The sequence below is a fragment of the Lampetra fluviatilis genome, chromosome 2 (assembly GCF_964198595.1).
Source record: "Lampetra fluviatilis chromosome 2, kcLamFluv1.1, whole genome shotgun sequence".
Taxonomy (NCBI): Eukaryota; Metazoa; Chordata; class Hyperoartia; order Petromyzontiformes; family Petromyzontidae; genus Lampetra; species Lampetra fluviatilis.
Window position 1 is genome coordinate 35101223 of NC_136276.1, and position 14628 is coordinate 35115850.

The 14628-nt window shown below is 42.3% G+C and overlaps 1 protein-coding gene across 1 annotated transcript; it reads left to right on the plus strand.

Moving 5' to 3' along the window:
• The first annotated feature begins 254 nt into the window (after positions 1-254).
• On the plus strand, positions 255-13313 carry RNASEH1 (ribonuclease H1). Its single transcript, XM_078875192.1, has 8 exons — positions 255-821; positions 2922-2994; positions 5138-5199; positions 6277-6373; positions 6475-6529; positions 8670-8754; positions 9520-9644; positions 11251-13313. The coding sequence occupies exons 2-8, from the start codon at positions 2933-2935 to the stop codon at positions 11329-11331; spliced, it is 567 nt and encodes a 188-aa protein (XP_078731318.1). The 5' UTR covers positions 255-821; positions 2922-2932; the 3' UTR covers positions 11332-13313.
• The last annotated feature ends 1315 nt before the right edge of the window (positions 13314-14628 follow it).

The following is a 14628-nucleotide window of genomic DNA, read 5'->3' on the forward strand; positions in this document are numbered from 1 at the left end:
GTACCATATGGACTGCATCACGAGAAACAGGGGTGGCAATCATTTGGGAGGCTTTCATCCAGCAGTGGATCGGTCATTGCTGATGTATGCGACCAAGGGGATGATGATGGTGGTGGTGGGGTGGGTGGCATTTAATGTTCGAGGGACATTTGGGAATCGTGATGGAATTTCACGAGGGATTGATTTAAGAGAATTGAACCGGGATTGAGGCTGCAACTCCGATTAGCACGGTTGTCTACGTACGGTGCGAAAGAAGTTCAACATACTGTACGTGAAATTGACAAGGTGAGGAATTTGAGAAAAGAAGATGAAATTTCTTATTTGTCAGAGAGAGAGTGGAGAGACACCTTTGGGATGAGACGAGGAAATTTGATACCGTGTCCAACCCATAAGGTTTAACTGTATTCCTGTAAATGGAAATTGAGTTTTCAGGTCCACACGGAGTACAGCCTTTTCAAAACGGGCAACAAAATGTTTTTGTCTATTTTGTATTATTATTCTCGCTTGTGCCGGGACATTGTAGGATGAATGTTGAGATGTTTAAGGGCACCACGGTGTGACCAATAGGGTCTGAATTGAGTTGAGGAGGTGGAGGAGGAGGGCGTTGCCTGTGTGGTGATGGGCGGGCTCTGCTGATGATGGAAGTCGTCGCCCTCTATAAAAGTCCCGACCCAGTCACGCCGAAGTTTGTCTGCAGTCAGAGTGAAGTTAAGGAGGTGTAGTAGCTGCTAACTTTAGTCTTCTAACAAGCTAACGTTAGTGATTATTATAAGCGCACTTCGATTGATTTATTTGCCGTCGTCTCGACTTTCATTTAGCAGGTAAGGTGTGAGCGTGATTTAGTCGGTGAATTTAGACGACTCAACTTCAACGTGGCCATCTTGGTTTTTGATTATGGTGCTACTCGTTCAGTCGTTAATGGCGATACACTTTGCTCGTCCACCAGCGAGAATTACTCCGCGATACAATCCTCTCTCGCAGAGGATGCCAGGGGAACACTTTTTGTATCTTCGTGCGGGAAAACAACGCTGTCGTACTATGCTGGTTAGGTGTGGAACGCGTTTTGAGAGAATGTGGAGCGATGCAATGGGGGGCCTCATCGAGGGATAGATGAAGGTTTGAGGGAGGCCTTCATTCAGCAGTCGATCGATCAGCGCTGTTGAGGACCAATTGCATTTGAGCGCGAACGTAAATAAGACGTTGACATCTTAGGTAACTTAGTCGGTTGTTTTAGTCGTAGTTATAATTTTAGCAGTCGATGTCTCGAATGTGTAATTGTTTATTTGGCAATTGTTGGGATCGTGCGGGTTGGCGGTGTTCGGACATTTGGCGGGACAATTACGAATTCCCGCTCTGTCCATTAATATTGTTAATTCAATATCCAATATTAATTTAAGATTATAAAGCACGTTTATCGGTTCGATCCCTTCTGCTGTAAGTTGGACGTCAATTTAATCCAGTTTTGCTAAAAATTGGGCCATCTTTCGATTTAAAGCTTTCGTGACTGCAGGGATTCATCTTCTTGGTTCTTTCGGTAAAGTCACGTAGAAGGGAAGTAATACAATAATAAAAATAAAAGATAATAAAATAATATAATATTATTTTATCATGTTTTATTTAATAAAATAAAAAAAAAATTTACATAATAAAATATATTACTTTATTATTTTTATTATTTTATTACTTCCCTTCTACGTGACTTTACCGAAAGAACCAAGAAAATTGGTCCATCGTTTAATCGGCCATGGTGGATCCACTGCTGGATGAAGGCCTCCCGCGATGCCAATGGCGAGGTTGGTTGGTCGTGCGTTACGGTGCGAAAGAAGTTCAACACACACAGGGCAGAGAAGACACGAGAGGCCACACGGCCGGGGTATCAATAGCGTAATGAACTCTGGACTGCGTCACGAGAAACAGGGGTGGCTTTCATCCAGCAGTGGATCGGTCATTGCTGATGTATGCGACCAGGGGGATGATGATGATGATGGTGGGGTGGGTGGCATTTGATTTTCGGGGGATATTTGGGAATCGTGATGGAATTTCACGAGGGCTGAATTTTATAAAAGGCAGTGTATCCAGGATTGAGACGGCACCTCCGATTATCACGGTTGGCTACGTACGGTGCGAAAGAAGTTCAACACACAGGGCAGAGAACACACGAGAGGCCAAACACGGCGGGATATGAATAGCAAGATGAACTCTGTTCACGTGTAGGCGCCAGATGGGACTGCGTCACGAGAAACGGGGGTGGCAATCATTGGGATGGCTTTCATCCAGCAGTGGATCGGTCATTGCTGATGTATGCGACCAAGGGGATGATGATGATGATGGTGGTGGTGTAGGTGGCATTTAATGTTCGGGGGATATTTGGGAATCGTGATGGAATTTCACGAGGGATTGAGTTAAGAGAATGTAACCGGGATTGAGACGGCACCTCTGATTAGCCCGGTTGTCTACGTACGGTGCGAAAGAAGTTCAACATACGGTACAGACACCGTAAACTCCCTGATGGTGTACTTTTAGGTTTTTTCGGTAAAGTCACGTAGGTAAAAAATAAAATTAAAAGTTAATAAAAGTAATAATGGAATCCTAGATTTGAAGCTTTCGTGACTGCAAGGATTCATATTCTTAGGTTTTTTCGGTAAAGTCACGTAGGTAAAAAATTAATAAAAATAAAATAAAAATCACGACGTTTCGGAGGCAACAGAAGACGGAAGCTTGTGTTGCCTCCGAAACGTCGTGATTTTTATTTAATTTTACTTTTATTAATTTTTTACCTACGTGACTTTACCGAAAAAACCTAAGAATAATAATGGAATCCCTGATGGTGCATTGTCTTTGTGCTGTTCGCCTTTTGCCGTGCGATGGTCTAACGCCGTGACAACTGGTGCGGTGTTCTTGTTGTTGTTACTCGCGCCCAGCTGCAACACAAATGGCGTGGAATTCTCGCAGCTCTTACGGCGGGCAGAGGGGGGGGGACCCCTACGACTCGCGGTGAGCTTCCGTGCGCCCCCCCCCCATGTCTCTGTGCACATCGCTTAGAGGGCATTGTTCTTATTCATCGCAAGGCCCCCGACAATACTTTAAAAACATTATTTTAATAATTGTTTTTTTACCCTGCTATCTGGCAACAAAACTGACACCTTTTTTACAAGGAGTCATGTTTGCATAGACCACAATACCTGCAGCCATAAGACTAGGACTGTATGTATGTTGCACCATGACTGTATGTTGCACCATGTGAGACTAGGCTCTAAGGAAAGCTGTCTCGGGTGTGGACCAATCAACTTCAAGGACAGTGCACATTATCAGAGTTATGTTTTTTGTTTGCATTATGACTGCAGGTATTGTGGTCTATGCAAACATGACTCCTTGTAAAAAAGGTGTCAGTTTTGTTGCCAGATAGAAGGGTAAAAAAAAGAATTATCATATTTTTTACTGGCAAATGAGGTTCCAATGGTGTAAACATTATTTTATTTTAGCAGGTAAGGCCCCACTGATTTATGTAGCTTTTTTTTTCTTTCAGAAACGACCTGGCTATTATTTGCCCGTCCGAGGATGATGGGTGTATGGCAGTAAATCTAAAACTTGCAAGCGACGTGATGTTCATTGCATCCATTCGTGTGCAATTTGTAATGCCGCGGTGACACAGACTTATTTAATTTAAAGATTTATAATCCATTGTTCGTCATGACGTCATTTTTACTTCTATTGTCTCAGCGTTATGGAGATCGCGTGACGTGAGGGTTCTGCCTGTGAAGTGAGGGTTGTGATTGTGAGGGTTGTGAGTTGAAGCTGAGGAGGTGGGGGAGGAGGCCCCTCGCCCCCCCTCCCATGTAGAGTGACGTCACCCGCTCATGATTAGTAATGAGGGGGGCTGGCCGTCGTGGAGTGACGTCACGCGCGGGACACACAGACATTCTTGGCTCACTAAAGTAGAGTATAGCACAAAACCGGAATACCCAGAAGAAAAAAAATCCACGCGACCACTGCGAGAGAAAACGCGCAAACTCCAAATATACAGCAGCAAGCGACAGTCGGTATCGAACCCACAACCTCGTGTATACCAGGCGAGGTGGTTAACATCTCGGAGCCACTGTGACGCCCCAAATATGCAAAGAACCCATCGTGCCGTCAAATCCAATGGTTTCCAATGCGGCGGCCACTTGCACGGACTGATGTCCTATCGGCGAAAGTGACAAAGGCAGTCGGCATGTTGATGGCGCTGTCACTGAAAACTACCGTCGCTGGGTTCACTGTCGAGCAGAGATGTAGTCAGTTCGTCTCGCACCGAGTTCCATTCCCGGCTCTACTCCCGCTGCCTGCCGCTATGTACTGTAATTATGTTGGTCTCTTTAACGCTGCAGCGTTGCAGTTGCCCCCCCCTCCCCTATTGCCCCAGACCTGCTGATTTGGCAGCAACATTTAGCAATTACAGCGCCACAGAGTGGGCATGGAGGGCATTGCACCCATTCCCAGTGACTGGTGTACTCCGATCTCTTCCAACACAATCTGGCCAGTTATGTACACGTCCAGGCATGTTGTGTATTGGCGACCTGTGAAACTGATCACACCTATGATTGTGAATGGCATGTTGTACCCAACCATCCTTTGTCAAGGAAAGCATCGTCATTCAGGCAGTTGACCATTCACTGTCCCTATGCGAGCTTGCTATCAGTGCATTATGAAATTAAATTCAAGGAGCATTTTGCAACGACCCTACAGATTGACAGCACGGAATACTTTTTTTTTTGTATAATACAGACGGTCTCCGGTTTACGATGGTTCAGTTTACCACAATCCACGTTTACGAAGTTTATATAGGGCTGCTACAGATCAATTTATGGCTCGGAAACTTGATTTACAACTTCTCTTCCGACCTGACTGAACAGTCTGGTTTCTGATGTGGCTTGCCGTGGAACTTGTATTATTCTCAAGTGTTTTATGGATTTTTACGAATTAAAGCCACTTAAATATGGCTGATAAAAGAAAAAATACATCGACAAGTGATGTTTCTACTTGTCCATGGGGAAAATATGGTCCAATTTTACGACGACGCTGTTTCCAGGAATGCATTGTATCGTAAAAGCGAGGACCGCCTTTACTAACTTTGCATTGCTCTGTCTGAATTCAACAGTGGCTACCGCGACTCCTATGATTCTGGATCTGGATCGAGATACGAACACACGCAGCGTTCAGGTACGCGCTGGAAGTGGAAGGATGAGTTCCATTCCGAATGGCCCAGGCAACCCCAGGCGATGGTAGTGGTTGCAAGGGTAGAAGCCACAGCCAGTGATAGGCTGAGCTGCTCAACGTGTAAACAAACCCATCATTATTCTTGGTTCTTTCGGTAAAGTCACGTAGAAGGGAAATAATTAAATAATATTAATATAAAACAATAAACATTCTCACGACGTTTTGACTGCAACACAAGCAATCATGATGATGATTGCTTGTGTTATTTTATATTTATATTGTTTTATTATTTCCCTTCTACGTGACTTTACCGAAAGAACCAAAAAGATGAATCCCTGGAGTCACGAAAGCTTTAAATAAAAATTAAACCCATCGTGCAATAAAAGGTAAATATTGAATTTCAACAGTTTCGTCCTCTGTAAATTGGATGGTTGAGCAGATGTGTTTATATTTAGCTTCAAAATGGAACCATTTTGCCAGTATCAAAGTATGTATCGAAAGACCGAAAGAATGTGATATATATTTAGCTTGTTTGTGCTGAACCCACGTTTCTCTGTTCCGAGCTTGGCCATTAAGTGGTTCTCTCCTTTCAGCCCTCGCTGCCTTTCCACACTTCTATGCAAATACATTTTCGTCGACTTATGTTTTCTTGGTATGCAGCTGCATATAAAAGCTATCGTGAAATGTAAATATCTAATGAGAAAATCATGGTGTGGGGAGGATTGAACCGCGTGTTGTTTGGCATAATTTGTTCGGCATGATGTCTTGACTACACATGCTGGAAGCTTCAGGAAATTCAGGAACTGCATTCAGCTGAGAAATGGAAAGAGGAGCACGTGGGTCAGAGAATGACACAAATCAGAGACATCCTAATGACTGGTAAGGATAATAAATTAGCTTTGGCAGGAAACGTCAAGAACTGAAATCAGTCCTGAAGAAGCTCCCAGTAATTCGAGCGAAACATCAGACATCGTGCCATACAACACACGGTACAATCCAAAAACACTTCGATGGGCGACAGCACAACCACCAAACAATACGCAGTGTGGAAAAATGTAAATGTAGGTGTTGTTCCACTAGATGGCGTGCCAGTGTATACGGACGGTTGCTGCACGAGGAACGGCCAGCCAGGGGCCTCTGGAGGGGTAGGCGTGTACTGGGGTGAAGGCAACCCAATGTAAGTCTTCTTCCTTTCATAATGGCTTCTTCACTCGTGCAATCACTTTGTTTGCTAGGCCTGTGATGTGGTGATCCAATTTCGTTTTTTTTCACTTGCAGGAACGTAAGTGAAAGACTTAGAGGACGCCCGACCAACCAAAGGGCAGAAATAGAAGTGAGTAATGTCTGCTTTAATTGTTCTCCTTTACTGCTAAATAATTGTGCTTATCAGAGTGAATTTGATCTGTATGCAGGGGGTATAGAAGTTTTTTGCCCGTGGCACACCATGGGGGAATTGAGTCAAGGATATAACTTGTGGAAAAAGGAAGAGAGAAGAAAAATAATAGGAATGTATAAATATTATGCAAAGTTACGGGTGGTTGATAATTGTTTTTTTACCCTTCTATCTGGCAACAAAACTGACACCTTTTTACAAGGAGTCATGTTTGCATCGACCACAATACCTGCAGTCATAATACAAACAAAAGACATAACTCTGATAATGCACTTTTGGCATCATCTGGTCCAACCCATTTGAGACTAGGCTCTAAGGAAAGCGGTCTCGGGTGTGGACCAATCAACTTCAAGGACAGTGCACATTATCAGAGTTATGTCTTTTGTTTGTATTATGACTGCAGGTATTGTGGTCGATGCAAACATGACTCCTTGTAAAAAGGTGTCAGTTTTGTTGCCAGATAGAAGGGTAAAGAACCAATTATCATATTTTTACTGGCAAATGAGGTTCCCATTACGGGTGGTTGGTTGGTTATGAAAGTTGTGCAAAACGTCAGACAGAGGGAGATGACTAGCAAACAGAAGGGATGCTGGCACCAAAGTCTCCAAGACGGACAAGAAGTGGGTATGCTTCTAGATTTGAAGCTTTCGTGACTGCAAGGATTCATATTCTTAGGTTTTTTCCGGTAAAGTCACGTAGGTAAAAAATTAAAATTACCGGAAAAAACCGAAGAATATGAATCCTTGCAGTCACGAAAAAAAATCACGACGTTTCGGAGGCAACACACACTTGTGACCTGTGTGGCCACTATCACTGATTGAAAAAATTAATATAAGTAAAAAAAAAGTTTTTTATTTTTATTAATTTTTTCACTCACAAGTGTGTGTTGCCTCTGAAACGTCGTGATTTTTATTTTATTTTACTTTTATTAACTTTAATTTTTTTACCTACGTGACTTTACCGAAAACACGTAAGAATAAGAGAGGGTACGCCTCAAGATGAGCAGCAGCAGAAAGCAAGGGGCACTGGGGAAGAGGCGGCGAAGGAATTACAAGGTCAAGGTTTTGGGGATGAGGGGAGTGGAGCAAGAACAATTGAGCTGCATTGAGCAGCGTCTTGTTTTCACAGGGGGTGCAGAGAGTGGAGGGATTCAGTGACAGTGGCCACACCGGTCATGTGATTTACGGGAACCTTGAGCTGATTTAGAGATGTGTATGTATGCATTCTGGTTCCAACAATATAACATTTTCCAGATATGCAAATTGTCTGGATTTGATTATCGTGATGTTACTTTTCTATAACTTTGTGATTGTATATCACAATTATTACTAAATTGTGTTTTTCTGTATTTCCAGTACACTTAAAGCTTGATTAATAATGTTTGCATTTTATTGAAAGCTTGCATTCGTTGGAAGGTGGGTCAGTGCGAACGATTAAATTACATTTCGGATTAAAGCTTTCGTGACTGCAGGGATTCATATTCTTGGTTCTTTCGGTAAAGTCACGTAGAAGCGAAATAATAAAATAACAAATACAACATAATAAAATTCTCAGGACGTTTTGGCCACAACGCAAGCAGCCGTCCTCCGACAGCTCTGTTCTTCACCTGAGGACGGCTGCTTGCGTTGTGGCCGAAACGTCGTGAGAATTTTATAATGTTTTATTTTTATTATTTCGTTGGGTGCTAGTGCCGCGGCGCGGGAAGTGGTTTGTGTTGAGGTGAAATAAAAACATAAGTTGTGTATACACACAAGAAATGGAGAACCACTCGGCATCCTTTCGTACAATAACAAGGACGGATATCATGTAGAATTAGTTAAACAAAGAGGGGGGGAGGGAATGATCATTTCTAACCCAGGAACGCGACCCTATTTTTCCCATGAAGGTCTATTTGTTGAACGCGGTTTTGCCCAACACTGCATTTCCCAAAACTTAACTCCTGCGTTCGGCGAGGTCTGCCTGTGGTTAATATCACGAGAAATCATTGCAGAGTGAGATTAATTTTTTTGTCGTGAAAACGAAATCGCGGCAACTTGGGTTGCAATGCTCGTCATCACGCATGTCTGGTTGCTGTTTGTAGGCTGCTTCTCGCGCTCTGGAGCAAGCGCGGGAAATGAACCTGGACAAGCTGACTATCCACACGGACAGCAAATTCGCTATCGATGGTAAGAACAGTTGAATCTTCCTGAAGAGTTTGGTGTGTTGCTAGAGATTTATATCCGGCTTGTTCACTTACAGTTAGTATGCATGTGCACAATTGAATAGGACATTTTTTCTTTAGTGCTCCAATGTGTTTTCAGGTTGCCCCACGTGTTGTTCAGCATGATGTCACATATTTTTTACTACAACCCTTGGAAGCTTCAGGAATTGACTTGAGCAGCTTTTGGTTCCTGAAAAAGCTTCCAACATAGATGTTAAAGGCAGACATGCTAAACAACACGCGGTCCAGCCGGAAGACACGTTGGAGATACATGCAGCCGTGAAAATCTACACGGTAGTATGTTTTTGCATTATTGCTGGATGGTTCTGGTCGATGAAGAGAGGTTGTGGTGGTGGTGCTGCGTGTTGGCACATTGCGTTATGAACAAGGCGAGTTGAGTTTGAATCCCACCTGTGTCATATCCGTGGCAAGCGATATTTTAACCAGCCCTGCTTACACCAATCCGCACACGCTGAAGTATGGTCAAACAACTCCCATAACGTGATTTTAGCGCTGCTTCCATCTAGCAATGAATTGACAAAGGGCTGTAAATGAAATAAGTGACCAATATGATTCGCGATGCATTTTTGTGTTTGATTGTGAAGGTATTTCCAGTGTGTGGTGGCGGCGGAAGGTACATCTTTAACATTATACCTGCATGATCTAACAAATATTTATTTAGATTTGGGGTTAATATCTTCTATGTTGGGTGTATTTTCCTGTGTTATAGGTGCCACCAAGTGGGTGAATACCTGGAAGCAAAATGGATGGAAGACTGTCACAGGAGAACCGGTGAAAAACAAAGCTGAATTTCAGAAACTGGATCGACTGAGCCAGGGAATCGATGTCACTTGGGTAAGGCCTGTTGGGCTTGCCTGCTGAATCAACAGAAATATCGTTTAGATATCAATCTGATAAGTGGGCCTGTTTGTGCAGTGGTAGTGCAAGCAACTTGCAATCGGAAGGTCCTGGTTGGGAGTTGGCTGAGCCCATCATCCCTCCTGGTATCGATAAAATTAGTACCAGTGTGTGGGAGTGACAAGGTGCGTTCTATCAATAGCCTCACTCTTGCGATTGGAATGTGGAATTCCACAATTAGATTGAGGCTGTAAACGAGATGAGCTTTGCCTCGATGCTCTGAGCAAGAAATCACTTTGACTGTCTAATATGAATGAGTTCATTAACAAGGGTATAATTTAAGTAAACGTGACCCCACTCTCGGCACACGCCTGTAATCCAGCACTGGAGGCGAGGGTTGGTAGATTACACAAATTCTAGATTTGAAGTTTTCGTGACTGCAAGGATTCCTACTCTTTGGTTGTTTCGGTAAAGTCACGTAGGTACAAAATTAAAATAAATTAAATCACGACGTTTCGGGCGCAACACAAGCGTCCTTCAGGTGGGGACAACTTAGCGAAAGCACAAACTGCTTAAGTGTGTCGATCACACAAATGTTGTGAAATTCCCTTCCTGTGGGAGTCGAGGTCCTCCCCTCTACCTTGGCTTGCCAGGAGAAATCGGCAATACAAAAATATGAACGCCACCTGTTATGTCTGTATGGACGAGTGTTTCCCTCCAATACGTGTGGATTATTTCCTGGTGCTCTTTTCTCCCGCATGTAAAACATCTATTGGCCGATAATGCTGGTCAACAAAAAAAACATTTTTTTCTGGCCTGGACTTTTGCAGCTGTTTTAGACTAATTTCAGGGTGCTGATTCCAAATCTGATCTCAGATTTGCTCTATCACATCTCATTTTAATGCAATCGGCATACCCCATTTTCATTGATTTTACCCGAAATTAACTCTGTCACTTATGATTGCAAGTTGTTGCGAGTCAGTGACTGCTTTAGTGTTAAAATATAGTGCTGTATTTTTATAATAGTGTGTTTTATAATATAATTTTATGTAGATATCCACATTTATTGAATATTTTTCTTCTGCAGTTTTTATTGAAAATGCAATATTTGATATCTCAAAAACCTGATGTGATGAGACAAAAACTGATGCCAGATTTGGAATCGGCACCCCAAAATTACCTTGTGCCAGAAAAAGTATGTTGACCAGTGTAATTCCTTAATATACACAGGACCACAGAGCTTTGATCATAATTATTGGCACCGGCTCGAAGCGTGGCTGCCTTCCTGCTTGCCCCCTTGCTTCCTCTTTGCCCCCTCGAAGTCCCCCTCTCTCTTCAGGAGTGCGCGAATACGGTGTGCGTTACAAGTTGAAATGATTAACTGTCACCCGATGGCACCTTCGCGTGAAGCACGGCAATCGTGACGTGGAAGTAACTGCATTTACCATCGAATTTTTTGAAAAATCCAAAGGAATTCGGATTTTCCAAAATGTTTTCTTTAGATTAGATATTTTTTGATTTTTAACATTCATTTGAAAGTGGGGAACACGTCACTATTTCCCGATGATGATGATGAATGTGTGTGTCCTGTTATGTCTTTCAGAAGCACGTTCCGGGTCACAGTGGCCACAAAGGTAATGAGGCTGCGGATCGACTGGCCCGGGAAGGATCCAGAAGGAAGTGACTTCATGTGCAGATGGGGCGGCATTGCAGCAACGAGTGGTGTTCATTTGTCTTGTCCCTTGGTCTACTGGTATATACACCATCGTGTGCTGAGGTGTTCTTTGATGTTTCAATATTGGCTGCAGTCCATACGCAAAACAAGTATTGTAAAATAATATAGCTTGAGCGAACAGCTTTGGTTTTTTTCGGTTGTTTGGCATGTTCGGTAGAATGCCAGTTCCTGATAAAGCTCTTGGTACTTGGAACGAAACGTCGGGCAACACCAAATGCGGCGCAACTAGCTACTTGTAATATTTTGACGAAGCTTTAAATTGTAATTGAAAACTACACAAATGGCCGTTGCTTGCAAGTGGAAATTTTTGGGATATGAAGGCATGTACAAGCCGCTGTGGTTTTCGTGGGCTCTTCACATTTCGTAATTTCAGAAATTTACGTGGAATTGTTACGAAACTGAAATATAGCTCGTGTTGGTCATTATACACGTTATCTTTGGTGGTCATGATGGTCAAAAAAAAGTTAAATTTACGATACTGACAAAAAAACAAGTTTATCAAAAAAAATTTGCTTAGCTGTGGTTTGTGTTGCTGTTTTAATAAGTGTCGTCAATGGGTGTGTGGGGGGGACCCCTAAAATGTTTAAAAGTGCAAATTGAAAATTGCACTTTCAAAACTAAAATATGGAGCAGTGCAACGCAACCCTCGACATGTTCGCGGCTCTCCATTCACCAGGAAGTCCAGTTTAGTACTGTTCATCGACTACTGTTTCATTCGATTGTTTGTGCCAAAATTTGCTTCTAGTTTTAGGTATTTTTACTGTGTTTATGTTTGCATATAGCATTACAACCTGTCAGAAAAGTTTGACTTTCTGCTCAAATGAGCATTAAGGCAAGTGCTCGTGTATGTTTAAAGCCCTGAGCCAATGGTTGAGAATGCCACCAAGTTCTGAATGGAAAGGGTGAGTATCCATAAGACAACCACCGTTGACTTCCCAAAAAAGTGGTACTTTCTTTATTGGACCCAGAGGGATAATTGGCCAAGTTAATCCCCAACCAACTAGGATTTTAACTCGATAGTTCTTAAGATTGTGAGCCACTGCCTCTTGCCACTGATCTATCTGGCCAATTTCGAGCTATAAATGGGTGAAATATCTTCATGGAAATAACAGGGTTTTAAGAAAATGAATGTAACCTCATGAACTCCACCCAGGAGTTATCCAGATTCATTGAAGACACTTAAAAGACAACGCTTATGAGTCGATGCGATTTTGCTCTTAAATCACTTGTGTTTCTTTGCACGTTTTGGTTTGGAATTGCTAATTTTGAATGTTTGCTGTTGGAGTTAATGCATGGCCTCGGTAAGCCACTGCCTCTGCTTGTATAATAATTCCGTGATAACATGTTTATGCATAAAGTTATTGGCATTTATGTCCAAATGCATGTCAAGATGCAGGCATACTGTTAATGTTCAACATGATGTGGGTTTCAATTGGCGGAAAAATAATTTGACCTTTTAAAAAAAATGATTGCTCTTTTAAAATAAGTTGAAGTAATGTACCATTTTCTAGAATTTGTCTCTATAATTGCCATTATCGGTGTCATGTACTGTGATCAATGTGCAGCTTTTACAGTGTTCCACATTATCACTAATTTGGCTATAATCCGAGTTTATATTTAAATAAATGACACTTCAGAAAAAATATACATTTCAGAAACCCAATGATGATCGTACTTGATTGCGTTTGTTAAAATTTGCAGTGCATGAGCAACTTGCTTTCATGCTTTTGCGTCTACCAATGTTTAGATTTATATGGATGCTGCGATTTTACATGGCCATGTTAATGTTAAGGCCAGTTATTACAAAACATTTTATGTTTATGCATCGGCAGGAATACATTGTTGACCTTCACTGGGGGGGTAACTCAATTTTATGGTAGGAGAGTTAACTTCTTTGCTGTTTCAAATAAATGTTGCATTTAAAACTGTCATTGTTTTGTCTTAATGTTACTAATTGATTTGAAATAACTAAAGCTTTTCAGTCACCAGGTCTGTTCAATCTTGTAATTTGCCATTATTTACTGCTACGTTGAAGGCCCCCGCGACAAGCCGTGATTTATTACATCGCAGTATCGTGAGAGTGGTGACGGCTTTGAGAGGCCTTCAACCATGAATTGATCTTTGTCGATGTCTTCATTGTGAAGTCTTGAGGCTTGCTCTGTCTAGAAATGGATGTGGTTTTTGTAGTTTTAATACTAATTTAAATGGATTCGGCCAATTAAAAGACAAAGCAACAGGAAAAATACAAAGGCAATCGTATGTAACGTTACGTATTCATCTTGGTTCTTTCGGTAAAGTCACGTAGAATGGAAATAATGCATTTTTATTATTTCATTATTTCCATTCTACGTTACTTAACCGAACGAACCAAGAAGATGAATCCCTGCAGTCACGAAAGCTTTAAATCGAAACATGACGTATTGTTTTGATTAATCATAACGCGTGCTTATTTGTCTACATGTGGAAATGCGTCTAGTTACACCAACTTAACTCCACTCTGAAAAGTCTGGTCTTTACAAGGTTTGCTAATAAAATAGGTTTGAGTAAATGCACAACCCTGAAATTGCTGGTGGGATGGGTCTCAAGAGAGTCCATCTCGAGGTGGAGTAATCTCACGGCCTGCTGAAAGACTGGCGAACAAGCACTCTTTGACTGCTGGCGGGCAGGTAGATGGGGGGGCATCTAAGAAACTTGCCCGTTTCATTTGCCATGCCGGAAGATTAACTCGAACCGACCAGCTCTGGATTGCAAGCTGTGGGAGCTAACCATGAACATCATGGCATCATTCCGCTGATATAATTACAGATGCAGATCTATAGCCAGCTCGAAGCAGAAAACCAATAAAAGCGAATGTCGTTTGCTTTGCGGCAAAGATAGGGTACAAGAGTGACCATGTCATTTTGGCGCTGTAATGATTGCCATTGTATGATCTGGTGGTGCTTTGCAGCAGATGTTTTAAACTGTAAACCAACTTTGAAACCCCATCCCCTTTCGAGGAAACAATGCTGGTAGGGAAAGCACTGCGAGTTGCATCTTCAGTGGGTCTGCCACCTGCTCTGGAAATGTGGTGCCTTGTTTATGGCACAAATATTTTGCCTTCTGCCATAGCTAGTTTCTAGCCCCAAGAAGACACGAGCTCTTACCATATGAAGTGCTTTGTTGAATAAGCTGCCGTAGCAAGTGGTGTGTGGAAATGCCATGTTTTTTTTAAGGCGACGCTGTCTCAAAAGTGGTTGGCTGATGTGA